The 27892-nt window shown below is 37.7% G+C and overlaps 1 protein-coding gene across 1 annotated transcript in view; it reads right to left on the minus strand.

The window, feature by feature from the left end:
• Positions 1 to 447: 447 nt before the first annotated feature.
• The window catches only part of QRSL1 (glutaminyl-tRNA amidotransferase subunit QRSL1), a 31914-nt gene continuing 4469 nt past the window's right edge, over positions 448 to 27892 (minus strand). The window contains exons 2-11 of the mRNA XM_026511711.4: positions 22005 to 22164; positions 21599 to 21697; positions 20462 to 20558; positions 16403 to 16579; positions 13190 to 13365; positions 12990 to 13102; positions 10870 to 11062; positions 10234 to 10351; positions 4729 to 4934; positions 448 to 2227 (exon numbers count right to left, since the gene is read on the minus strand). Coding sequence (XP_026367496.1) covers positions 2007 to 2227; positions 4729 to 4934; positions 10234 to 10351; positions 10870 to 11062; positions 12990 to 13102; positions 13190 to 13365; positions 16403 to 16579; positions 20462 to 20558; positions 21599 to 21697; positions 22005 to 22164 — 1560 coding nt within the window. The 3' untranslated portion in view covers positions 448 to 2006. The remainder of the gene's footprint in view (positions 2228 to 4728; positions 4935 to 10233; positions 10352 to 10869; positions 11063 to 12989; positions 13103 to 13189; positions 13366 to 16402; positions 16580 to 20461; positions 20559 to 21598; positions 21698 to 22004; positions 22165 to 27892) is intronic.

The following is a 27892-nucleotide window of genomic DNA, read 5'->3' on the forward strand; positions in this document are numbered from 1 at the left end:
AGGTGGTGTTGGGGTGCCAGGTTTTGTGATCTCATCACATTTTTTTCACTCCAGCGATGCTTTTGTGGTTGAATCTAACTTCTCTTGGTTTTTGCTGGGTCTTATCAGGGAACTCCTCTTACACTTGTAGCCACCGTCGCCTTTCAGAATTGCTAACAATTTCAGGACTTGATTAGCTGAGATACAAAGACCATTTCCCACTTAAATTCCCGACAGTGATTTGGTAAAATAAGATCTACTAGATTTAGGGAAAGATGGAGAAGAAAGAGAAACAAATTAGGTATTATTTCATGCTAGTTGAGTATTATGTGAGAACAGTCAATGTTTCACTTCCCTATTTCCAGATTCAAATCATCAGTAGAGCTCACGCAGAGATACAGGAATAAGAGAAATTACATATTCTTTGAAAAAAAATCATTTCAAATTATACACACATTAAAAAAAGACTGGGGCAAAGATTTATTATTTATTTGCTTTTTACACCATATTAGCTCCTTCAACTAAGATGGTTTTCCCTTGTCATAAAAAAATGCAGTTCTCTCTTGTGAATTTCTTCCTCTTTCAGGGATTCAGAATCATGATTTGTAAGAAAACTAGTAGTCCTGGCACAGAAATATTTTACACAAAGTTTGTCAGACTATTTGGGAGTGGAAGGATCCTGGGAGGAGAGAAAACTATTGAAAAAGTAACAGGCAGGGTCCCTTTCTACCATGCCACATTCCAGTGGCTCTTTGCAGAAGGTTCTGCCACTTAGAGTTTTCCCTCATGTACTTCATATTTAGAAAAGACTTTTTCCTTACTAAACAAAGTGAATCTATTAAATAATAATTCAGCTTCCTCCTTATACTTATCAGTAATATGTAAGTGCCCAATTAGAAGACCTGATCAACAGGAGAGGACAGCGGTGCTCTGGCAAAGACAAGTCCAATGACGAAACTTTGTAGTGGGTACATCTATGATTTTCATCTTTTTTTTCACATTGAATACAGATTCTTGTTAATGTCTCTTTGGGCTCAAGGGACCCAAAGAGAGCACTTGTGAAGAAAGCTAAGGGGGTAAGGAAACCATGAGGAATAGAGAATCTGGGGTAAGGGAGGAAGGTTATGGGCCTCTTATCTTTGGCATCCTTACCAAATTATCTACCAGTTTCTCATACTAGATATACTTGTATATCTTGAAACTTTCTCTGTAAAATCATGCTCCACTATCTCCCAAGTTTCAGGTCCAGTATGGTCTCTTAGGTTACAACAAATGTTTCTATGAAACCAGCAAGTTCATTTGTGATTGGTAACTAGGAAAATGAAGTCACACGGAGTTGTTCTGGTTTGGCAGAAGTCAAATTTTCACCTTTAGCAAAACAGGAGAAAGTTTTCAGTCATTGCAGCTCTATTTTTAGAGAAATCAAGAGCGTCTGCACCTGGGCTCTTCCCCAGGGAGGTACACCCCCAGTCTTGCATGACTCTGGGCCCCAGCAGGTCACACTTCCTCCAGGGCTCAGAGCTCCTCTTCTACCTCCTTTGTTCAGCACTCAGATGCAAATATTCCCATTTTATTGTTTTTGTGCATTTTTAACACCCCCTGAGCCAGCCTCCACTACATGTGAATTGCCTATCTGCCTGGCTGTTCAGCTTCTCTCTGGAGGTACATATTACAGCTTTTATTAGCACTTTGGTTACAAAGATGTACAAGTTCTGAGAGGCTTATCCCTAAGCTCAGTTTTACTCTAAGCTCTGTTCTTATTAATGAACATTTTTGCAGAATGCGTCATCTTCCAGGAACATGTGTCTGTGTTAACGTAAAAATCCTGTACTTTACACTTAGTGGGTACTTCATAAATGCTGACAGATAATTTATAATTAATTAACTGTATCACAAGAGTTTTAAAAAGTGATTCCAAGGAATGACTGTGTTGACAATGAACCAAATCACAGGAATTAAGCAGGATCATGGACATCTCTCAAATAGAAAATCTTCAAGTTATTTTAATGTGCATGCTATATTTATCACTACTGTTTTAGAGAAACAGAACCTAACTTCTCAATTTCAAAGACTGATGAACAATCATCCATTAGTTCTTGAAGTTGAATAACAGGAAACTGTACTTGTTTTTCAAACCACTTGGCAATTGTAAGAAGCTGCTGGTCACGAAATGCACGTCCAATAAACTGTAGTCCTATTGGCAGTCCTTGGTTTGAGAGGGCCACAGGGACACTCACTGCCGGCAATCCTGAAGACAAGAAAGAAACCTATTAGCTGACTAATTCTCCATCCTAAGAAAGGGAGACTTCTTCTGCTTTCCAGTGCTAGTAGGTACAAGACAGATAAGGTTGAAAAAATGACAAAAATCATACGATATGCATGCTTTTGTATCTTCCTTTGCTCACTTAACAATATATCTCGGAACTCACTGTGTATCAGCTCACAGAGACGTTCTTCATTCCTTTTCTATAGCTGCATAGCACTCCATTATGTGGTTTGTACCATAATTTATTCACCCATTCTTCTATGGTTGGGCACTTAGGTTGTTTTCAGTATTGAGCTATTTCACACCATGCCCGGGTGAATTACCTTGTGTACATGTTTTTTGGTATTTTTTTTTTTAAGATTTATTTATTTGAGAGAGAGAGAGAGCAGGGGGAGGGAGAGAAGAAGAGAATCTCAACCGACTCCCTACTGAACATGGAGCCCGATGACCAGGGCTCAATCGCACCACCAATGAGATCATGGCCTGAGCCGAAATCAGGAGCCAGATGCTTGACCGACTGAGCCACCCAGGTGCCCCATGTTTCTCGGTATTCTTAAAAGTCTCTCAGATGAATAGGGATTGCTTCATCAAAAGATAAATGCATATGTAACTGGATATTGCCAAATTCCCCTCCAAAAAAGTTGTAAAAAGCAAAATGCTTTTTCCCTACAGCATTACCGAGTATGTCGTTGAGCTTCTGAATGTTTGCCAATTTGTTGGGTAAGAAATAGTAGCTCAGTTTTAGTTCCAGGTCTGGAGGAAAGCAAGTACAAGATCCTAGGATATCTTGTTACGCCATAAAATAAGGAAGTTTTTAGAAATTAATGGGGATAGGTTTAAAGGTTACATGCAACTTGCAAGGGCTCTTGTTGGCCAAACAATTGAGCATCAAAACCAATAATGACAGTAATTGTTTATAATACAGTGAATTTTTAAAAAAGCAAACTGCTAGCTAACATATGTAGAAAGAATGACAGAAAAATCAGCATTTTGTATTCTCTATGAAATAATTCAGGCAAGGATCATCAACAGATCTAAAACTGGGTCAAAGACTTTCGGGGAATAGGATATTCACACAATCTCAAACTATCACCTCACCAACTGGTTTAATTGATAAAAGGAAAAATGTACCTTTACACAGAAAACACCTGGCAGTTACTTTCTTAACTAAGGAATCAACTTAGTCTTTGGAAGTGGAACAAAGTAACATTAACTGTTTCCTGGCATGAAGAGTACATAGTATTTCTGCCAAAATGTTTGACTCAACCCAATCATGAGGAAACAATCTAACAGATCTAGATTATGGATGGAACATCCTAGAGGGCAAGTGCACGAGGCTCTTCAAAAAAGTCAACGTCAACTAAAACAAAAATTTTAAAAGGTGGGGATTTCTAATCAGAAACTATGCAGGCCAGAAGAAAGTAGCGTAACATTTTTTAAGTGCTAAAGAAAAGAAATGTCAAGACAAAATCCTGTACCCAGTGAACATAATCTTTAAACATGAAGGGAAATCAAGCATTCTTAGAAAGGAAGTTAAGAGAATTGGTTAACAGCTGCCCTACCCTAAAAGAATGGCTAAAGGAATTTAAACAGAAAGGATATGATAAAACAAAGAATCTTCATATACCAGGAAGAAATGAACATAGTAAACAAAAGTATGGGGAAATATAATAGGCTCTCCTTCTCTTCTTCAGTTTTCTACATTTTGTTTGATGACTGAAACACAAATTATAAAACAGTCTCATGTGTTCTAAAAAAAACCAAAACCAAAACCAAAAACCCAAAGCAAGAATTGGGAAATTGTTGTAAATTTTAAAAAGATCATAAACAAATGTACTATATCAGGGGAAAAAACAATTTTATAGAAGACATTTTTGGTACAATTAAGAAAATTTAAATATGGACTATATTGGGAACATTATTATACTCATGTTAGTTTTCCTAGGTGTGGTAACAGAATTGTGGTTATGTGGGAGAATGCCATCATTTTCAGAAGATTTATGCTAAAGTATTTAGGAGTGAAGTATCATGATATTGACACTTTCTTTCAAATTATTCAGCTAAAAAAACGTGAGAGAGAGAGAGAGAGAGAGTGTGTGTGTGTGTGTGTGTGTGTGTGTGTGTACAGGGAGAAAGAGGAAGGAGAAAGCAGACAAGGCAAAATGAATGACTCCAGGCAAATGGCATATCGGTATTCAATATACCATTCTTTCAACTTTTCTGCAGGTTTGAGTATTTCCAAAATAAAAGTTAAAATCATGTTATTAAGTAGGTTGTGAGTATATGTGTGCATGGTGACTGCAAGTGCACGCATGCCTAAGCAGTGTACATACCACATACACACACACGTACACACATTCCTAAGCATTCCAAGAGGACAAGCTGTTGCCTTCAGGGAACAATCTAGCTAGAACCTAAGTGGAAGACCAGGGTGCCTGTCTAAAAATTTGAAGAAAACCAGAACATTCCCAAGGGATCCTCACCTGCCATATTTACAGCCTGTGTAAAAATATCATCCTGGGCACTTCGCGTCCTGTTGTCTTCTTTAATGAACTCCAGGTATGGCACTGCGTCACTCAACGTGGTGGGAGTCAGTAAGACGTCCACTCCAGAGTTAAAAACATTCACAAAATCGTTAGCAATGAGTCGTCTCACTTTCTGTGCCTTAATGAAATAATTCTCATAGTTTCTGTGGAAAAACAGATGATATTTTAAAGATTTTTTAATTTCTTTGAATCAATTTTCACACACAAGGCTTGTTAAAGAATGACTGGATTCTTGACCTTTATAAGCAAGCACCACTAAGATTCCTAACAACACATATAAATGATTTTTGTTCAACTGTGCTGTTATTTCTAAAAATTTGTGTATCAGGAGTTTAATCAGAATTCATTGCTAGATATAATTCTACTCATATAATCACAAAATAGTGGTATCATTCAACCAGAACATTTATTTTCAGGTGGAAAAAAACCAAGTGCATAGCAATTAAATGACTTTCCAAAGGTTACGAAGATGGGCAGTGGTAAAGGAAAGACTAGAACTTAGCTTCAAGAGAGGGAGTTCTGAGAGAAGGGAAACAAATAAGTGAGCCCTTTAATTTCCCCAGCGTACTGCCTGGAGGCAGTTTCCAGGCCTTAGCCCAGACAGGAGGAACCTAAACCGTTTTCAGGAAGTTAGAGACGGGGACTGGAAGTTCAGAGAGGCAAAGACAACTGGAATTTGCTCACCGAGTACCAGAGAGGAGAAAATAGCACACAGAGAGAGCTCAAGAGATCTGCAGAGTGATCCCTCAAGTCTTTGGCTGAGTACTATCTGTGCATGGAGGGAGAAGACATTCTCAAGGCTGGGGAAGAATCACTGAAAAGTCAAACAACTGCAAAGAGCTCCTATAGGGCTGGGAGTAGTGTGTGTTCCTAACAGCCAAAGTGGAAAGACTTCATAACACATGAGGCATCTGGCAGAATTCTTCAAGCGTGCTGCCTCAATTCGAGTTACATTAACCTAGACCAAAGGTCATTTTGGACTCATCCTTGCAAAGTTTTTTTTTAAAGGAAGCCTTGAAAGGATCCAACAGATTCTAAGTAACTTAACTGCATCCCAGAACAAAGCCCAATACTGTTTAAAGGAATACAACAAAAATCCAGCAAATGATAATGTAAAAGTCATCACGCCCAGCCATGCAAAAAAGCAGAAAATATAACCCATAACTAGGGGGTAAAAAGCAATCAACATAAAGAGATCCAGAAACAAAAGAAATGTGGGAATTAGCCGATAAGAACATTAAAACAGCTACTGTAAATATGTTCCATATGTTTAAGAAGATAGAAGGAAACTGGTGTCATGAAGAAACTGAAGAGCTAAGAAGGCCTACTTGGAAGTTCTAGGAATGAAAAATATAAAATAGGAAATAAAAATGACATCAGATGTGATTGACAGCAGGTGACACAGCAGGTCAGGGATTCTGAAGATAGTCATAGAAACTATCCAAAAGGAAGCACAGAGAAAAAGACTAAAAAAAGAAGGAAAAACCAGGGTGGGGCCATCAGTGTGCTGCGGGACAACAGCAAGCAGATTAACATACATATGAATGGAGTCCCAGAAGAAGTGGGGAGGTCAGAAAAAATATTTTAAGAAACAGTGGACAAAACTTTTCCAAATTTCATTAAAATGATAAACCCACAGATCCAAGCAGTTCAACAAACCCCTAAGCAAGAAGAAATATGCAGAAAACCACACCAAGACACATCACAAATTCCTGAAAACCAATGACAAAGTCTTAAAATCAGCTGGGGGGAGAGGGGAGACATGCTGTACACAGAGGAACAAAGACAAGAATGACCACAGACTTCTCAGAAACTACGCAAGTCAGGAGGCAATAGAACAAGATCTTTAAGGTACTGAAAGAAAAACTATCAATCTAGAATTTGATACCCAGAGAAAATATCAAAATTAAAGATAAAATAAAGACTTTTACAAACAAAAGCTGAAAGAATTCATTATTAGCAGGATTGTACTACAAGAAATATTAAAGTTCTTTAGGGAGAAAGAAAATTATAGCAGATGGATATTTGGATGTACACAAAGGAATAAAAAGCACCAGAAATAGTAAATATTTAGGCCAATATACATGACTTTTTTCTTGTTTTAAATCTCTTTAAGAGAAAAGTTATTAAAGAAAAAATAAAAGAAGGCAGGAAAGTTAAAAGAAAGAACAGATGGGACACATTGAAGACAAACAGTAAAAATCAGACTTAAATGTGGCTCAAATGTAAATAATTATGTTCATTAAAAATAAACTGTGGATTCCTCATTCAATAAATTTGTATTTTTTGAAAAAAGGTAGCAGAATGACAAAACTGTAAACTGAGGTACCACATATGAAGAAAAAAAAATGTTAGAGGAGTTGTTATAGTTTCTGGCACATAAATGGACTTTTTAAGACTAAAAAAAAGTACACCCAAATTCCATTTTTCCTATCACTCATGTCTGTCCTCCCCTCACAAACCAAATGAACAAGCAAACAAAACCCCTCAAAACAAAAAAGCTGACTCAGAAGATAGGGATCAAGCAGAAATTCTCACTTCCTTTTGTCAATCCCCCCAACTGGTGACCATGGAAGCAGCTTTCAGACTCTTCTCCTTCAGTTTCTTTATATGCTGTTACAGTGACCTAGACAGTCTACCAACTTGTGCCCTGAGATACAGAATTTGATTCCAATCAGTTATATTTGGCAAATGTAACATTTTCCACTTAATGAAAGGCTTTGCTTAGAAAACCTCTCAGCAACATTTCATTTTCTTTTCCTATTCCAAAATCATTACACTCATCTGGTCAATATAGAAAAGAGTCTTTCATTCTTTTTTCATTGCTTTTTAAAAAGTTTTTATTTTAATTCCAGTTAATTGCCATACAATGTACAATGTAGTGATTCAACAATTTCATACATCACCTGGTGCTCAGGTGCTCATCACAGCAAGTGTGCTCCTTAATCCCCATCACCTGTTTAACCCATCCCCTCACCCACCTCCCCTCTGCTAACTATCAGTTTGTTCTCTATAGTTAAGAGCCGTTTCTTGGTTTGGTTTCTGCTGCTCCCCCCAATCCCACCCCTTGCTCATTTGTTTTGTTTCTTAAATTCCACATGAATGAAATCATATGGTATTTGTCTTTCTCTGACTGAATTCTTTCACACAGCATTATACTCTCTAGCTCCATCCATGTCATTGCAAATGGCAAGATTTCATTCTTTTTTATGGCTGAATAATATTCCATTATGTGGACACACCACATCTTCCTTATCTATTCATCCAATTGATGGACCCTAGAGCTGCTTGTATATCTTGGCTACTGTAAATAATGCTGCTACACTGGATGGATGTACCCTTGAGTTACTGTATTTGTATTCTTTGGGTAAATACCCAGTAGTGTGACTGCTGGATAGTTCTATTTTTAACTTTTTGAGGAACCTCCATACTATTTCCCAGAATGGCTGCACCAGTTTGCATTCCCACCAACAGTGCAGGAGGGTTCTTTTGTCTCCATATCCTCGCCAATACCTGTTGTTTCTTGTGTTGTTGATTTTATCCATTCTAACAAGTGTGAGGTAATATCATATTATAGTTTTGATCTGCAGGAAAAGAGTCTTTTAATATGGAACATAATCAAGTATTTTTAGGTTTTTTGTTTTCAAGCTTTACTAAAATATAATTGACATAAAATTGTGTAATTTTAAGGTGTACAATATGATAATTAGATGTATGTATATATTGTGAAATGATAACCACAAGAGCATTAATTAATACATTTATCACCTTATATAATTACAATTTTGTGTGTGTGTGGTGAGAATATTTAAGATGTACTCTCAGCAATTTTCAAGTATACAACACAGTACTGTTAACTATAGTAACGTTGCTGTGTATTATATCCCCTGAACTTATTCATCTTTTTTTTTTTTTTTTAGATTTTATTTATTCATTTGAGAGAAAGGGAGGGGGAGAGAGAGAGAACATGAGCACGGTGAGGGGCAGAGGGAGAAGCAAGCTCCACATTGAGCAGGGAGCCTGATGTGGGGCTCGATCCCAGGACTCTGGAAACACGACCTAAGCCGTGTTTAACTGACTGAACCACCCAGGTGCCCCCAGAACTTATTCATCTTATCACTACAAGTTTGTACCCTTTGACCAACATCTCCCCATTTCCCCTAGCCCACAGACCCAGGCAACCACCATTCTACTTTGTTTTTGTGAGTTTGGCTTTTTTTAGATTCCATATATAAGTGAGATCATACAGTACTTGTCTTTCTCTGACTTATTTCACTTAGGAAAATGACCTCAGCATCCACCCATGTTGTCACAAGTGGCCAGTTTTCCTTCTTTTTTTATGGCTGAGTTATATTCCAGTGTGTGTGTGTGTGTGTGTGTGTGTGTGTGTATACCACTTTTTTTTTTTATTCATTCATCTGATGACGGACACTTAGGTTGTTTTCATGTCTTAGCTATTGTGAATAATACTCTGAGATAGTGATTTCATTTTCTTTGGATATATACTCAGAAGTAAGACTGCCGGATCATATACGGTAGTTCTATTTTTAATTTTTTGAAGAACCTCCATGCTGTTTTTCATCATGGCTGTTCAAATAATATTTTTGGAAAAAGTAATCCTAAGTATCAGCCCTGAAGGGATACACAGATGAACAAAATGCTTTCTATCCTTGAGGGAATGTAGAAAAACTCCAGGAAGCTATTCATTACAACAATCATTCTTGCCTTTTCACACTTCTCATGTCCTCTACGGCACACTTGGTGGTATACAAGATGAATCCTATTCACAAGATGATGAATAAGTTTATATTGAAAGCAGTCTAAGTAAGAGTCCTAGTAATTTAGAATTCTTTCTTGGAGCAGATACATAATGTAGGGGAAGACTAAGCTGATTTACTAAATTTTTCAAGCTACACCAATGTAACTTCCTGCTTAAGTCTCTAACAACATAAGTCAATATGGCAATAATAGTCAGGGGACATTTAATGAGGCTAAAATTCTTCAGGGCTTCCTACCTAGTTTTGTACTAATCATTTAGCTAGAGTGTAATGTTTTCTCTGCATCTGAATAGCCAGAAACTAAAAGTACTATAAACAGGTCTTTAATTAAGATTTCTAAATCAAATCATAAGGATTTTGCTCCTTTAGCAAATATCTCAACTTATAAGACCTGATAGACATGCTACTAATGTACTCTTGAGTGTTTAAGAATGGAGAAAATTTCTGCTTACTTACTCTTTTATTTTATTTAAGATTTTATTTATTTTTTTGAGAGAGAGAGAGAGAGAGAGTGCACAAGCAGGGGGAGAGGCTGAGGGAGAAACAGACTCCCCACTGAGCAGGGAGCCTGATGCAGGACTCGATCCCAGGACCCCTGGGATTGTGACCTGAGCCAAAGGCAGACCCTTAACCAACTGAGCCACCCAGGTGCTCCATTACTTACTCTTTTAATAAGAAAAAATTTCCTGAGAGAATTCTTCCTCTCACCACATCATTAAACCCTTCTCGCCTGGTTGCAGCATACATGGCTTCAGTAGACACATCAATGTCACACCTGTGACCTAAAAACAAAAAAGAGATAAACATTATATGAAAGGAAAGTTTTGGCTGAAAAGCAAATGTAGATTCACATTTCTGACCAATACTAAAATTTTGGGAGACTGTCCTTAGTGGTTCCTCTTCTTTATCTGCCAAGAATCAAGGAGAGAGGAGAAAATAACCAAGAGGGAAACTTCATTTATTCACCTCCTCATCCATCCCTCCCTCCTTCCCTCCCTCCCTCCATTCAAATATCTACTGAACTCCTACCATGTGCCAGGCACTACATTTGACAGACTGAGAATACAAGATAAGATACTGTTCTTGTAAAATATTCACAGTTCAGAGAGGGGAGCCAAACCTACAGAGACATTTATGATGAACAGTGTAAGCAGAAGGCCAAATAACAAAGGTAGAGGATCACTGGTTTACTCGTCCGAATCATTAACATTATCTCCGGGGACAGTTTTTGTCATGAATGAGTAAAACTTCTGAATGCTGGAGACAACCACCTTAAAAGTCCCAAACACAGCCATCTTACCATATTCTAGCCCGTCAAATCTTGCCATATTTGATGCCACTTCCGATGTACACAATACATGGTAGCAGACAATTGAGTAACTCGTGTGGGGCAGGGACACTTCAATTACTTTGGCCCCCTCAGACTCAAAGAGGTTAGCAGCTTTGGACCAAAAAGATCGCACTTCACTTGATAATTCTGGTGCAAGATATTCCTTATTGGAAAAAGTCAAGATATAAAAATTAGAACATTTGTATAGATGGTTTTATAAAAATATGTACTTTAGGACCTTTGGCAATACATTAGAAAATCTAATTAAATTGCTAGTAGGAGCTGGAAAGATCGAACTCATTTTAGAGTGTTTATGGCATGACAAGCACTGTACTAGTTATTTATGAGCTGGATATCACAATATAAAAGATCAGAGAAATGGCTGGGGAACCTGTATTTGTTAAATGTTCATTATCAGATACTCTGCTAGATGCTTTTCAAAGCATCTTAATGTTTTTGCAGAAACTTTTGTATAAGGAGTCTCAGATCGAACATTTTTTTTTTTCAAGTGGGCTCCACGCTAGAACCCAACATGGGGCTTGAACTCATGACTCTGAGATCAAGACCTGGGCTGAGATCAAGAGTTGGATGCTTAGCCGACTGAGCCACCCAGCTGCCCCCTCACTTAATGCTTTTAACAATCCCACGATGTAGATATTATCATCCTTCATTTTATTAATGAAAAACACTGAGACTGGACAAGTTAAGTAACTTTCCTAAAGTTAGGCAGTAGGTGAGTAGAGGATCTAGGATTCTAAACTAGGTCTCTTTCTACAACCTGTGCTCTCTCTAAATCCTTAAAGGAAGGCACAGCTATTATCTTAACTGAAAATTTTAAAGAAAGTATTTCTCTACAGCGGCGGTCTCAACTGGGGGCAATTCCATCCTCTTTCTCTCAACCAGGGGACATCTGGTAATGTCTGCAGGCATTTTTGTTTGTGGGGTTGTGCTGTGGTGTGGGGGCTGCTTCTAAGGGTAAAGGCCAGTGATGCTGTTAAACATCCCACAATGCATAGGACAGTGTCCCACAACAACAAATTATCCAAAAAATGACTGCTAAGCTTGAAATTTAGGCCGGTGATGGGTATTAAGGAGGGCACATTTTGCATGGTGCACTGGGTGTTATATGCAAATAATGAATCATGGAACACTACGTCAAAAACTAAGGATATACTGTATGGTGTCTAACATAACATAATAAAAATTAATTAAAAAAAATAAAAAGTTTTTTTAAAGGTCAGTAATTGAACGCATTTACTTTCATAATATATGAGTTACTCAGTTGCTACTGTAATAAATGTAGTAGTAACACTACTAATGGTAGTAAAGAAGGTAACATGTATTAAGCCTTTACTATGCAAGGTATGGCTCTGGGCTATGTTGTTTACATCCGGGATCAGCAGATTATGGCCTACCAGCCAGATATAACTTCAGTTATTTTTGAAAATAAAGTTTTACTAGAGCACAGCCACACTCTTCCATTTACATATGGTCTGTGGCTACTCTCATATGACAGTGGCAGAATTAAATAGTGACAATGAAGACTGGATGGCCCACAAAGTCTAAAATATTTACCTAATGACCCTTTACAGAAAAAGTTTACAGACTTCTGCTTAGCATGATTAATTTTTTTTTATTGAGGTATAACTGACATGTAACATTATGATGGTTTCAATATATGATTCAATATTTGCATATATTAAGAAATGATCACCACAGTAAATCTAAGTTAACATCAATCACCATACACAGTGACAGAGTTTTTTCCCTTGTGATAAGAACTTTAAGATCTACTCTCTTAGTAGCTTTCAAATATGCAATACGGTATTATTATCTACAGTCGCCATGTTGTATATTATATTTCCATGATGATTACCAAATTTAAAACTTCACTACTCTCTGACATCAACACTGTTATTATCCCCATTTTGTAGATTGGGAAATTGAGCTTAGATTAAGTCACGTGCTCAGGTTGCAGAGCTAATAAAAGTGGCACAGCGGGATTCAAACCCAACCAGTCTGTTTCCCAAGTCTGTGATCTGTGTTTAACTTGACAGCATTTCTGTAAAGTAATAAAAGGGAAGAGTTACCTTCGGAATTCCTATACACAGTTTGCTCACATCTGTCAAAGTGGGAAGTGTAAATGGTTTAACAGGATCTTGTACTGTGGTAGAATCTTTGGGGTCATGGCCAGCCAGCACACCTGTAAGGAAAAATACTTAGGAATGACAGACATATTGTTTTACAGTGAAATTTATAATGTTCTGAAACCACGGCATCATATAAATACCCAACACAAGTGCGGCATCATCCACACATCTGGTTAAGATTCCTGGCACATCCATTGAGTTCACCAGGGGAATGAGGCCGTGACGAGAAACCAAGCCATAGCTTGGTTTGAAACCAACAACCCCACAGTGGGCAGCTGGATTTCTGGTCGATCCTCCTGTATCGGATCCCAAAGCCCTGGAATTTAAACGGAATTTTCTTTAGAAGAATGACATATCTCCAATTATATTTGGAATCAATTTTTAAGTGTATACTTTTAAACATTATTTCCCCCTGGTTATACAAAAGTAAGAGACGCTTGTCTCAGAAAACTAAAATATAGAAAAATGTAAAGAGGTAACAAAATATTCTACCGCCTGAGGCAAACACTGTTAACATTTCGGCATATTAACTTCAAGACTTTTAAAATGCAGTTTTCTTTCATGGTTCAGGTCGTTCTGTAATTATAAGTTCCCATCTCTTTTTTTCTTATCATGAGCCTTGTGCTAGGCCATTAAAATTACTGAAAATTTAAACTATGTGTAATATTCCATCATATCAACTGGTGAGTCCCAGGATTTTAAAGCCCGTTCTCCTACCAGTATACATAGACACCTTATACCTTGCTTTAATGGCAGTTTTACAGTATGCCTTTACAAACGAATCACACCTTTCCCAGAAATTCATACACAGAACCTTCCACTACCTCATTTAGAATCATGGATAGAAATGTACTTTAATTTATTTAAACATTTGTGTTGTTGCCAACTAGGATAATAACTGCATAATAAATTACTTTGTAATAAACACCTTTAAACATAAATCTTTGCCCATATGTCTGATTATTTTTTAGGCTAGCTTCCAAGAAGTAGAGTTAATGAGCCATAGGGTCTGCCTGTTATTCTAAGTTCTTAATCTGTATTGTCAAATGACTTGTCAGAGAGGCTCTGCCAATTTATATTTTCAACTGCAGTGAATCAGATTTGGTCTTATGTTTCATTATCATCACTGAGTACTAGCAGTTCTTTAAAGTTGGTTAATCTGAATAACCAAAAAGCTTTGTTAATGTGCATTTCTGACTAATTTTTCACATTTATGTGTATTTGCATTACCCAACTATGAAGTGTCCATTTCTTTGCTCAGTTACCTATAGAGTATATGTTTTTCTCATTAAAAACAAATCCAAAAACTAATCTTGAGGACATTTTGCTAAGTGAAACAGGTCAGTTATAAAAGCACAAATACTGAATAATTTTCACTCTAGGTGCCCAGTCTTCAAGTTCATAGAGACAGAAAGAAAAGAGTGATTGCCAGGGGCTGCGGGGGCAGGCAAATGGCAAGCTGTTGTTTAAAGGGCACCGGGTTTTAGTTCTGCAAATGAACCAAGTTCTGGAGATCGGTTGCACAACAATGTGAATGTATTTAACACTGAACTGTACACTTAAAAATGGTTAAGATGGTAAATTTTAGGTTATGTACATTTTACCATAATTAATTTTTTAAAACTATTTCAGAGAAAAAAAGGTTTTTCTGATTAGAAAAGTGTATGTGCCAACTACAAAATTTAAAATATTGTATAAGTATATGAAGCATAAAGTGAAATTTCTCTTATAATCACTGCCTCCCTAATAATCCCATTATCCGTTTTGATATACTCATCAGACATGTCCATGGAACTAACATATATATGTATGTAATTATTACTTTTAACAGAAAGGAGGTCATACCGTACATAGTATTCTGCAACTTATTTTCCACTTAACAGGGTATCTTTGATATCTTTCCCTGACATTACAAAGCACTCTAGCTCATTCCTTTTAGTGGGTACATAATACTCCAAGAACCTTCCTGTTTTTAAAACTATTATAAAATAAGCAAATCAAAAGGGGGGGAAAAACAAAGCAGAACACTTGATAGTTTGGGACCCATTCAATCTGGAGTTACTTGGGGTCTGTGCTTCTCTTGACTGTACCCAGAAGAAAGCTTTGGACTGAACAAGGCTCCTACCAATTGCATGGCCCTTGAGCTCTACAGAAAATGCAAATTAGATTGTCTTTCTTACCAAGTCCATATAAGCTACAAAATCAGGCTGTTGCTTTCACAATTTCTAAAAGGACACATTTTCTTATTAGGATTCACTGACGGCTGTGTAAAAGTAAAACCTACATTTCCATAGGAATTATGTGTCAAAATGCCATCTTCTCAAAGCACATTCAGAAAGATGAACGTTAAGTAGTGTGATGAGGGTAGAAAAAAAGCACCTAATCTTGCAGTCCTAACTTGTCAGAACTCTCATTAATATTAATGCAATGCTATGAAATTCCACAGAGATAAAATGAAATGGTTTTACTTGTAAATAAGATTTCAGAGAAACTAAAAAAAAAAAAAAAAAAAATCTGAAGAATCTAAATCTCCATAGCTCTAAAAAATATAAATAATTTATTGGTTGCAATGTCTGTGAAAGAGCTTAGTTTCAGCAGATAGTTAAGGAGAAATAAAATACACACAGTACTACAAAAGAAACACATTCAATTTTCTACCGAAACTGAGAAAGTAAATAACAGTGGTATTTATTTACTCTTCCTTAGGTGGTTAAGAAATGCTTTACAAATGGGACTTAAAACATAAAGCATGATGGATGGATTCTTCCCAAATACAGAAATAGGACAGTTGAACAAACAGCCCCTAACAAACATGAAGAAAACTTTACTCAGTGCTACACAATTTTAGTTGCAGACTTAGGAAAACACTATTTTAAATATCCTATTGATACATATCAGGAGCATTTTTTCCTTTTTTTTTTTTAAACAAAAGTCTGATTTAGCTGAAGGATAAACCATAGTTAGCATCTCAGCAGCATTCAACTAAAGCCATGGGGTATTAGCCCTATAATCGGTGAGCAGACACCAAAATAAATTATTTTAAAAATGAATTCAATTATGCTAGCTGGTTTAGTCTGCAAGATCCATAAAGTCATGTTTTTAAGAAAACCAGATACTATAGAGGAAGAGTTTAAATATTATCTTAATGTTAAATGTATAAAATACACATTACATATACTGTACAGTTGAGCGTATTTATAAGATATAGTTATATACCACTGAGCACAGATAACTCACTAAAAGGAAATAAAAATAGCATGGTATGAAGTACTCTATTGTTGGATTCTGAGGACGGTTTATGACTATTTGTATTTGGTTGGGCTTTACAGTACAAACAGAAAAAAGCATCTCACGCAAAGCATGTGAACGCTGCTACCGCCGCCGCACTCCCTCCTGAGCTTCCTCCAGTTATAAGCCAGTTTGAATCCTCCTTCTCACCGTGGGGCTTCTGCTTCCTCTTTTCTCTGTATTGTTTTGAATAACTCCAGGGGTTTTTAACTGGTCCAAATACACCATCTGTGCTTCCAGATCTGAGATGAAGTGAAGCAAGATATCTTAATGAAACTTTCATTTTATATGAAAATTTCACCTCCTGACTATATTATTTGCTTCTAACACTGTATAATCCACTGGAACTTGAACTGGAAAAGGCAAGAAACCTGCTTAGATGTAGCCTTCATTAATTAGATTGTTGAGGAGGTGGAGGACGGGAAGTAAGAGCATGTGCGAGAAAGTAGAGAAAACTAGTCTGTTAGGAAAAGAGGATCTTTACCCCGGTCGATCATCCAGCTCCGCTTATGATGACCTCCCTTGTAAATCAAGGTCTTCCAGCTGAAGAGTGTCATATACATTCAAAGAGTTAACAAGAAGTCCTCTGAAGGATTCCCTCTCTTAACCAGATGTTTTAAGACAAGCATAAGTTGAATACTAACTTATTTTAGAAGTTCTGAAATAATTTCAATCTTACAGGTAAATTGTAAAAACCAAAATATTATGAAAAGAACTTTATACCCTTTACCCAGATTCACCTGTTGTTAGCAAATCACCCAATCTGTTTTACCATTTGTGTGCTCTGTGTGTGTCTGTGACAGACTCAAATACTTCTTGTTCCTGAACCACATAAGGGTATTCAGTGTGCGTTTCCTAACACAAAGGACCTTCCCTTACGCAGTCACAGTACAGTTACCAATCTCAGTAGAGTTAACATCCGTACGATACCTTTATCTGATCCACTGTATGTAATCCAGTTTGGTCAGCTGATCCAATAATGTCCTTTCCAGCATTTTACCCCCTCCCACTACAGGATCGAGTCTCGAGTCGGGTGTTGCATCTAATTATCATCGTCTCTTTAGCCCCTTTTCTGTACTTTTTAAATCATTCACCAGCCAATGGACATCGAGTTATTTCCAGGTTTTGGCAATTATGAATAAAGCCACAATAAATATTGTACTGAAAGACCTTAGCCATTGCTTTTGTGTAAATAAAAGTCTTCATCTCTTGGGTAGGTATGTAGGACTGAGAATGTTGGATCATATGATGTTTAACTTTATAAGAAACCGACAAACTATTTTCCAAAATGGCTACACCATTTTGCATTTCCTACCGACACTGTATGAGAAACCCAATTGCTCTGCGTCCTTGTCAGCACTTGATACTGTCATTTTTAAGCCATTCTAACAGGTGTATGTATCTCCTTGTGGTTTTAATTTGCATTTCCTGAATGACCATGTTCAGCTTTTTTTTCATATGTTTATTGCCAACTATATATCTTCTTTAATGAAATGTCTGCTTATTTTACCCCCTTTTTTTTTTAATTGGGCTGTTTTCTTATTTTTGAGTTGGGTAAGGTTCTATATATACTATATATATACGCCAGCTCTTTCTCAGATACATGTTTTGCAAAGATTTTCTCCCAGACTGTGGCTTGTTTTTTCATTTATTAGTAGTGTATTTTAAAGTAGAGAAGTTTTTAATTTTAGTGAAGTCCAATCTATCAGTTTTTTATTTTACGGATTGTACTTCACGTGTCACATCTAAAAAATCTTTGCCTAACTCAAGGTCACAAAGATTTTCTCCTACATTTTCTTCTGTAAATTTTAAGTTTTACTTTCCTTAGGCTCTTTTAATCTGGGAATATTTTCTTAGCCTTTCTTCATTTTTTATGATATTCATATTTTAATAGACTTTCTCATTTCAGACTTATCTTTTGTTACCTTGTTCTTAGTTTCAGGTTTCACATTCTCAGCTGGAATACTGCACAGATGACGGTGTGACCTCAGGGAATCACATCTCGTATTACATGATGTCCTCGTACCCTCACTTTTTGATTATGTTCATTTTGATCAGCTGTTCAAGGCAATATCCTAATAACCTACGTTCAAGTTTACTCCCATGGATTAATTCATTCAAAATATATTTACTGAGTGCCAAGAGATACCACTGTAAGTAAGAGAGTCAAAGACTTTGCTTCTATGAAACAGGGAGCATAGACAAAGCAAATATTACAAACGTGACAAGTGTTATAAAAGGGAAAATAGAAAGTGCTTTTGGTGACACGCTGAATGCTTTCTCCGCTACATCAGGAACAAGGCAAGGGTATCTGCTCTTACTACTTCTACTCAGTGTTGTACTAAAGTCCTAACCAGCACAAAAGAAAGAGAAATGAGAAGAAATAAAACTGTCTCTATTTGTAGACGACATGATCATCTACATACAATATACCAAAGAATGGACAAAGATCAACTAGAACTAATAAGAGAGCTTAGCAAGGTCATGGGATACAACGTCAATACAGAAAAACAAATTCTATTTCTATATACTAACAATTAGACATTGAAAAAATACCATTTTACCATTAAAAAACTGAAATACTTGGGGGGTGCCTGCGTGGCTCAGTCGGTTAAGGATCTGCCTTTGGCCAGGTCATCATCTCAGGGTCCTGGGATGGAGCCCTGCGTTGTAGTTGTCGGGGGTCCCTGCTCAGCAGCTCTGACCTTCCCCCCAACTTGTGCACTCTCTCTCTAATAAAATCTAAAAAAAATACTGAAATAACTGGGAATAAATCAAATTACATATAAGATTGATATGCAAAAAATCAGAAAAATACTGCTGAGAAAAATTAAACAAAATCTAAATAAATGGATAGATATAAGGTGTTCACGGATCAGAAGATACATATTAAGATGTCAAATCTCCCCAACTTGATCTATAAATTCGAAACAATCATAATCAAAATCTCATCAAGCTTCTTTGTAGAAATCAGCAAGCTGATTCTAAAACTTCTATGGAAGTGCAAAGGACCTAGCATATGTCAAATAATTTTGAAAAAGAAAACCAAAGTTAATGGACTCTCGCTACCTAATTTCAAGGCATACATAAAGCTACAGGAATCAGGGCGCCTGGCTGACTCAGTAGGTTAAGCATCTGTCTTTGGCTCAGGTCAGGATCCCACAGAGCTCCATGTTGGGCTCCCTCCTCGGTGGGGAGCCTGCTTCTCCCTCTTCCTCTGCCCCTCCCCCTGCCCACTCGTGCTCTCTCACTCTCTCTAATAAATAAATAAAATCTTAAAAAAAAAAATAAAGCTACAGGATCAAAATAGCATGGTATTAAATAGAGATACACAGATCAACAGAACAGAATCCAGAAACAGATCTATACATGTATGCCAACTGATTTCTGACAAAGGAACCAAGGTAATTTAATCAGGAGAGGATAATCTTTTTTTTTTTTTTTTTTTTTTTTTTAACAAATAGTGCCAAAACTATTGGACACACGTGCAAATAAACGAACCCTGGCTTTATTCACACCTTATACAAGAAAATTAACTTGAATGGATCATGAGTCTGAAGGTAAGAACTATAAAACTTCCGGGAGAAAAATCTTTTTAACTGTGGATCAGGTAAAAATTTCTTAGTTAATTAATGATACAAAAAGCATTAATCATAAAAGAAATAAAAAAATGAAGTGGACGTCATCAAAATTAGGAACTTTCACTCTTTGAAAGGAATGTTCAGACAAGCCAGACTTGGAGAAAATATTTGCAAATTACCTGACGATGGACTTGAATCCAGAATATATAAAAGAACTCTTAGAACTCAGTAAGACAAACAACCCAATTAAAAAAAAAAAAAGGTAAAAGATTTGAATAAATACTTCACCAAAGAAGATACATGGGTAGCAAAATAAACACATGATGTTTAACATCATTAGTCATCAGGGCAGTGCAAACTAAAACCAAAATGAGATCTGACCATATACCTATTAAACAATAAAACATAATCTCACAAAGAGACTGAGAAACTGGCATTAGAGTCCTCAAGAAATCACCTCAGGGTTTTTGGGTACCTACATTTAATGAAATTAAAAACAAAGATGAAAGAAATACAAGAAAAGAAAATTTTAATTTTACTTACCCCATTGCAAACTCATCTAAATTTGTTTTTCCCATCAGGATAGCTCCCTGATCCAACAACTTCTGAACAACTGTAGCATTATAAGGTGGTACATAACCTGAAAAACATTCAGTTATTTTTATTGTAGGAGAGAGAACAGTGGACATGTAAATCACATGCAAGAAACAATATTTTAAACTACAACGAAGCTATTCATATTGACAGATATTAATTATTCCTAATTTGAGTAGTAGGTAGTACTTTCTTCCAAAAGCTAGTTAATTTTAATTTTTCTACTGCTAATTGCTATGTTTTCCAAAGACAGCTGGTATATTCACTATTTTTATCATCTAAAAACATTGACTTTAACAGTTACTACTACATAATACTGAATGATAGAGATGTACCCAATTCATTTGAAACTAATAACACATCATTATTTTGCTCATTGTACTTGAAATGCTATATCCCATAGTAATTTTTTACCTATTTCCAGACAGAAACAGATCTTTATTCTCAATTGAAATTTCTTCTAGTGTATACTCCAAGACAATTAACAACAATCTACCTATAAGAGGAACCTGGGGCATATTCCTTATAGACTTTCTTTTAGCGTGTAGCACTCTGAATAAGATTTTGCCATGTCTTTTTCCTTCTAGGATCCAGAAACCTTGAGAAACAGGTTTCCTTTTGACCTACCAAACTGTAAAAAATAAAACTAAGCATCACTATATACTCAGAGAAATACAGTGATATAAGAGACAGGAGGAGTTGGGAGGCAAAAAACAACTAGACAATAGAAGTGAATCCTCACACCACCCTCGAGAGAGGCGATAACAGCCACTTCCTCCCTAGTCCTGTGGTACCGATGAGAGGGAGTCAGAGGGCGCTGAGTGTGTGTGTGGTGGTCAGTTAGTAAATCTTCCTAAGTAAGATTTCTAAAACATCCTAAACAGGATACATCCATTAAGCTGGCCTACCTCTAAGGAATAATTCTGCATTCTGGAAGAGCCAATAGTAAGAATATTCCAGCCTAAGTACTACTTTTGCAGGTATAATTAGTCTGAGAATACCTTGGTGCTTTAGTATCTTATCTTTAATTTAAATTGAAAAAGTAGTTTCATAAAACTATTAGTGCTCTGGGGGATTAAACTTTACCTTTCAGCATGTTTGATGCACATGTTGTCTCAATGCCGGAAGTGCTAAAGTTGTCTTTTACTGCAATGGGAATTCCATCTAAATCCCCAAGTGAGTGACCTGCGTTAAAAAGCCAAAAGAATGGGAGCTATATGCAGAATATAAAGACACATTAATACTAGTTATTACAACAACTGTTAGTTTGGTAAAGATACTTCTTCATAAATCAAGTCGATGTTAGAAATTATTACAGTTGGGCATTAGAAAGCATCACATACACATTAGCCTTATTTTTATTGTACCATGGCAAGTTCTTTAAATCACGGTTTTATGTTAAAAAGCCTCACTTGCCAAATGGAGACTGCTACAGTCAATTAAATTCTTTCTCTAGGGATATGCCAATTAAGTATAATTCAGGGTAATTTACCTTTCTTGTATCTTTTCTCCGAGTCTTCAGCTTGCTTTAAGGCTACATCTTCTGATACAGTAATGTAAGCATTTAGAAACTTTGTCTTCTTGATAAGGGAGAGACATTTTTGATAGAGCTCTGTTGGAGTAATTTGGCCTTGTTTCAGTGCTGCAGAAACCTGTAATATATACAGTTCAGAAACCTTTTACGGAGGCTGCAGAAGTTTCGAGTATTATACTGAGTGGGCAGATAGAGTGGCAAAGTGTAAAACTTTGAAGTGAAGCTTGGATTCAAAACCAAGAGAACTCTACACCTCGGGAGTGTCGTGAATGAGGTAATGCGCCCATCAGCTTGAGTAGGGGCTGGGGGGCACGACAGTCGTCGCCCGAGCTGAGCAACGGGCTGTTTCTAAGTCAGGTTTGCACCCACAAGAGCAGGGGTTTAGGTGCCATCCCCTCCAGCAGGAGTAGAGGCTTTAGCGCGGGTGGGACACGGGTGGGGGTAGATTGTGTGGAGGGTGGCGTGGCCGGAACGCAGACAAACTAGAGCGAGAGTAACAGATGGGACACGGCCCTGCAGGGCCTTGTGGCTCGAAGTGAGATCTTTATATTTTACCGCAGAATTCAGGTAGAGCCACTACAAACTGAGAGAAATGCTTATAAAATATGGGTTCAAAAGCAAACTAAAAACAAACTTCTCCAAAATCCTGCCTTGGATGCATTAGAAAGGCCAGTAAAGAAAGTGTTAAGATAAACTGCACCACAAGTGACCAGAACCTATGTTTATAGTAAGCGAAGCTTGAAGTGATGACTAATACTTCCTGGAGGAAGTAATAATAAGTACTTGCTAATCAGATAAAAGCAATGAATAACAAGTCAAAGATGACACCAAAGCTTTGCAGATCATCTGAACAGAGCTGGATGAGATGGGGGCTCGGAGAGAAGGTGGCTGGGTGGAGGAGTAGTTGCTGAGCATTCACCAAGGGCCAGATGCCGTTGCTTTATGTGCATTACTACCTCGCTTAGCCTTAACGCAACCACGTAAGTTAGACCTTACTAAGCTCATTTTACAGATGCAGAAACTGACGCTCAGAGAGGCTAGTGATTTGTCTGAAGCCACACAGCAGCACAGGGTAGAGGGAACGTCGTCACACGTGCTCTTTCACCATCTCTCTCTGCGCTAGCGCAAGCTTCGTCTATCCTCGGAGCTGACTGCATCACCAGGTGTCCTACATCCACCAGGCGACAGGAGTTAGCATTTGAGGGGAAAATCTGCAAATCATCTGCTCTCAGCTGTTGAATAAATCATCAAAGCAGTGGTATTCTTAGGGCTGAGGGTTTTAGAGGAGCAAAGCAGGGGGAATAGGCCACGGAGAGGTCCCCTAAGGCTGATACGCAAGAGGAGGAAAGCACTGCCAGTGGGCGGCTGGGGGCTGGACTCAGGGAGGGGCAGGGCAGCTGGGCTATGCCATGGCCAAACTGTAATAATGACGAAAATTATGCCTCACTTTCTTTCCTTCTTTTCCTCCCCTGACGTCTCCTAATGCCTGCCATCCTCAGGCGGCTTTCTGACTTGCCGGCTGGGATAAGAATACAAGCGAAAAGGAGCTACGGTTGTGGTTACAAGGGCAAGAAATGAGATTGTCCAGGAGCACTCATATTAAATGGTGCTGATCTTCATTAGGACCATTCTTAGGAAATCAGATTTGAGAAAGTCAATAAGAGAATTGGAGAAGAGAAATGAAAACAAAGATGCTAACTAGCTAGAAGGCCTGCGCATAAGGAGTGTGAAATAGAACAGCGGAACTTCCCTGGGGCGAAACTGAAGGTGGCGTTATCTGAATATAAGATGAAATCCACTACGTAGAGGTTTTTGTTAAACCAAATTCGTTCTCCCTGACTTCTTTTCTCTAATGGAAAGTAGGCTTTTCCTTGAGACCCCTGCTTCTCCTGCAGCTTTCTCAAGAGATGACCATTTTAGCTTCTACCCACCATGGACCAGAGTCCAGTGGGGGAAGGGAGAATGTGCAGGCAGACATCCTCCTCACTCCCCAATGCCTTCCTCTTCCCCCTTCATTCAAGAATCCCAGCTCAGCTGGGGAATTCTACCAAACATTCAAAGAAGAAATAATACCTATTCTCCTAAAGCTATTTCAAAAAATAGAAACAGAAGGAAAGCTGCCAAACTCATTCTATGAGGCCAATATTACCTTGATCCCCAAACCAGGCAAAGACCCCATCAAAAAGGAGAATTACAGACCGATTTCCCTAATGAATATGGACGCCAAAATCCTCAACAAGATCCTGGCTAATAGACTCCAACAGTACATTAAAAGGATTGTCCATCATGACCAAGTGGGATTCATCCCTGGGATGCAAGGGTGGTTCAACATTTGCAAATCTATCAGCGTCTTAGACTTTATCCCGAAGGAAAAATTCAAAAATCATATGATTCTCTCAATAGATGCAGAAAAAGCATTTGACAAAATACAGCATCCTTTCCTGATTAAAACCCTTCAGAGTGTAGGGATAGAGGGTACGTTCCTCAATCTCATAAAAACCATCTATGAAAAGCCTACAGCAAATATCATTCTCAAGGGGGAAAAGCTGGAAGCCTTTCCCTTAAGATCAGGAACACAACAAGGGTGCCCACTCTCACCACTATTATTCAACATAGTACTAGAAGTCCTTGCAACAGCAATCAGACAACAAAAAGGGATAAAAGGTATCCAAATCGGCAAAGAAGAAGTCAAACTGTCTCTCTTCACAGATGACATGATACTCTATATGGAAAACCCAAAAGAATCCACTCCCAAACTATTAGAAGTTATAGAGCAATTCAGTAATGTGGCGGGACACAAAATCAATGCTCAGAAATCAGTTGTATTTCTATACACGAATAATGAGACTGAAGAAAGAGATATTAGGGAATCCATCCCATTTACAATAGCACCAAAAACCATACGTTACCTTGGAATTAACCAGAGACATAAAGGATCTATATTCTAGAAACTATAAATCACTCTTGAAAGACATTGAGGAAGACACAAAAAGATGGAAAAATATTCCATGCTCATGGATCGGAAGAATTAACATAGTTAAAATGTCCATGCTACCCAGAGCAATCTACACTTTCAATGCTATCCCGATCAAAATGACATTTTTCAAAGAACTGGAACAAATAGTCCTTAAATTTGTATGCTATCCCGATCAAAATGACATTTTTCAAAGAACTGGAACAAATAGTCCTTAAATTTGTATGGAACCAGAAAAGGCCCCGAATCGCCAAGAAACTGTTGAAAAGGAAAAACAAAGCTGGGGGCATCACGTTGCCGGATTTCGAGCTGTACTACAAAGCTGTGATCACAAAGACAGCATGGTACTGGCACAAAAACAGACACATAGACCAATGGAACAGAATAGAGAACCCAGAAATGGACCCTCGGCTCTTTGGCAACTAATCTTTGATAAAGCAGGAAAAAACATCCAGTGGAAAAAAGACAGTCTCTTCAATAAATGGTGCTGGGAAAACTGGACAGCTACATGCAAAAGAATGAAACTTGACCACTCTCTCACACCATACACAAAGATAAACTCCAAATGGATGAAAGACCTCAATGTGAGACAGGAATCCATCAAAATCCTAGAGGAGAACATAGGCAGCACCCTCTATGACATCGGCCAAAGCAACCTTTTTCATGACACATCTCCAAAGGCAAGAGAAACAAAAGATAAAATGAACTTGTGGGACTTCATCAAGATAAAAAGCTTCTGCACAGCCAAGGAAACAGTCAAAAAAACTAAGAGGCAGCCCACGGAATGGGAGAATATATTTGCAAAAGATGTTACAGATAAAAGACTGGTATCCAAGATCTACAAAGAACTTCTCAAACTCAATACGCGAGAAACAAATAAATCATAAAATGGGCAGAAGATATGAACAGACACTTTTCCAATGATGACATACAAATGGCTAACAGACACGTGAAAAAATGTTCAAAATCATTAGCCATCAGGGAAATTCAAATCAAAACCACACTGAGATACCACCTTACGCCAGTTAGAATGGCAAAAATTGACAAGGCAAGAAACAACAATTGCTGGAGAGGATGTGGAGAAAGGGGATCCCTCCTACATTGTTGGTGGGAATGCAAGTTGGTACAGCCACTCTGGAAAACAGTGTGGAGGTCCCTTAAAAAGTTAAAAATTGAGCTACCCTATGACCCAGCCACTGCACTACTGGGTATTTACCCCAAAGATACAGACGTAGTGAAGAGGAGGGCCATATGCACCCCAATGTTCATAGCAGCATTGTCCACAATAGCTAAATCATGGAAGGAACCGAGATGCCCTTCAACAGATGACTGGATTAAAAAGTTGTGGTCCATATATACAATGGAATATTACTCAGCTATCAGAAAGAACGAGTTCTCAACATTTGCTGCAACATGGACGGCACTGGAGGAGATAATGCTAAGTGAAATAAGTCAAGCAGAGAAAGACAATTATCATATGATTTCTCTCATCTATGGAACATAAGAACTAGGAAGATTGGTAGGGGACGAAAGGGATAAAGAAAGGGGGGGTAATCAGAAGGGGGAATGAAGCATGAGAGACTATGGACTCTGAGAAACAAACTGAGGGCTTCGGGGGGGGAATGGGATAGACTGGTGATGGGTAGTAAGGAGGGCACGTATTGCATGGTGCACTGGGTGTTATACGCAACTAATGAATCATCGAACTTTACATCAGAAACCAGGGATGTACTGTATGGTGACTAACATAATATAATAACAAAACATTAAAAAAAAAAAAAAAGAATCCCAGCTCAGCTGAAGCACAGGCCTTAGAGGAGCTTATAGCACTCTCCCTGGGGTGTGAATCCACTGTCTCCGGAGTACTCCTTTGCACTCATTGAAGATTTTTGCACTTAGCTCCCTTTCATCTTTACAGTGGCTCCTGTTGTTATTCTGGTTGACTTCAGACTTCAAGTAATGTACACTGACACCTGGCCTCTCAGTTCTTGACCTCATTTCAGACAGACTTTTCCTTCACCTTGCCCCAGTTACCAACTCAGCTCAGACTACATCATTACCAGTATCTCTAAAACCTCCAAAACCTCAATTTTAGTTATACCACACCTCCTGTCTACTCAGCTCATTGCTCAACCACCCACACAGTCAACAACAACAACAAAAAAATGGGACCTCAGTCCTACAACTGCAAAGAAACAGTTTGCCAACAACCAATGAGGTTGAAAGAGGACCCTGAGCTTCAGATGAAGCCTCAGCCTTGGCTGACCCCTTGATCTCAGCCTTGTGAGACTCTTGTGAGCAGAGAACCCAGCTACTCCATTTCTGGACTCCTGACCCACAAAACTGTAAGATGATAATAGGATTATCTTAAGCCAAAAAGTTTATATTAATTTGTAAGGCAGCAAGAGAAAAATAATATACCTTCTTAGAAAAATTAAGAACTCCTCAGGAGCCACTCTTCTCAGAAACTAGGGAAAGAGATAATTATAAATGCATATAATTTAGTAAATTTGTCCCTGTAACAAAATTGTCCCTATGTCAGCCATAGCACTTAGTTCTAGGCATTATCCTAGATGCTTTATATCTGTTTTTTTTAGATTTTTAATATTTTATTTTAATTCCAGTATAGTCAGCATAGTGTTCTATTAGTTTCAGGTGTACAATATAATGATTTAGCAATTCCATACAGCACCCAGTGCTCATCACAGCAAGTGCCTCCTTAATCCCCATCATCTATTTCACCTTTCCCCCCACCCACCGATGCTTTATATTTCATTTAATCTTTACATCCACTATGAGGGGCTGATATTATTATTTTCTTTTTACAAATAAAAAAACTAAAGTTCCTGCTTGAGGTCACAAAGCTAGAAAG

Source organism: Ursus arctos, unplaced genomic scaffold (genome assembly GCF_023065955.2).
Source record: "Ursus arctos isolate Adak ecotype North America unplaced genomic scaffold, UrsArc2.0 scaffold_13, whole genome shotgun sequence".
In the NCBI taxonomy this organism is placed as follows: Eukaryota; Metazoa; Chordata; class Mammalia; order Carnivora; family Ursidae; genus Ursus; species Ursus arctos.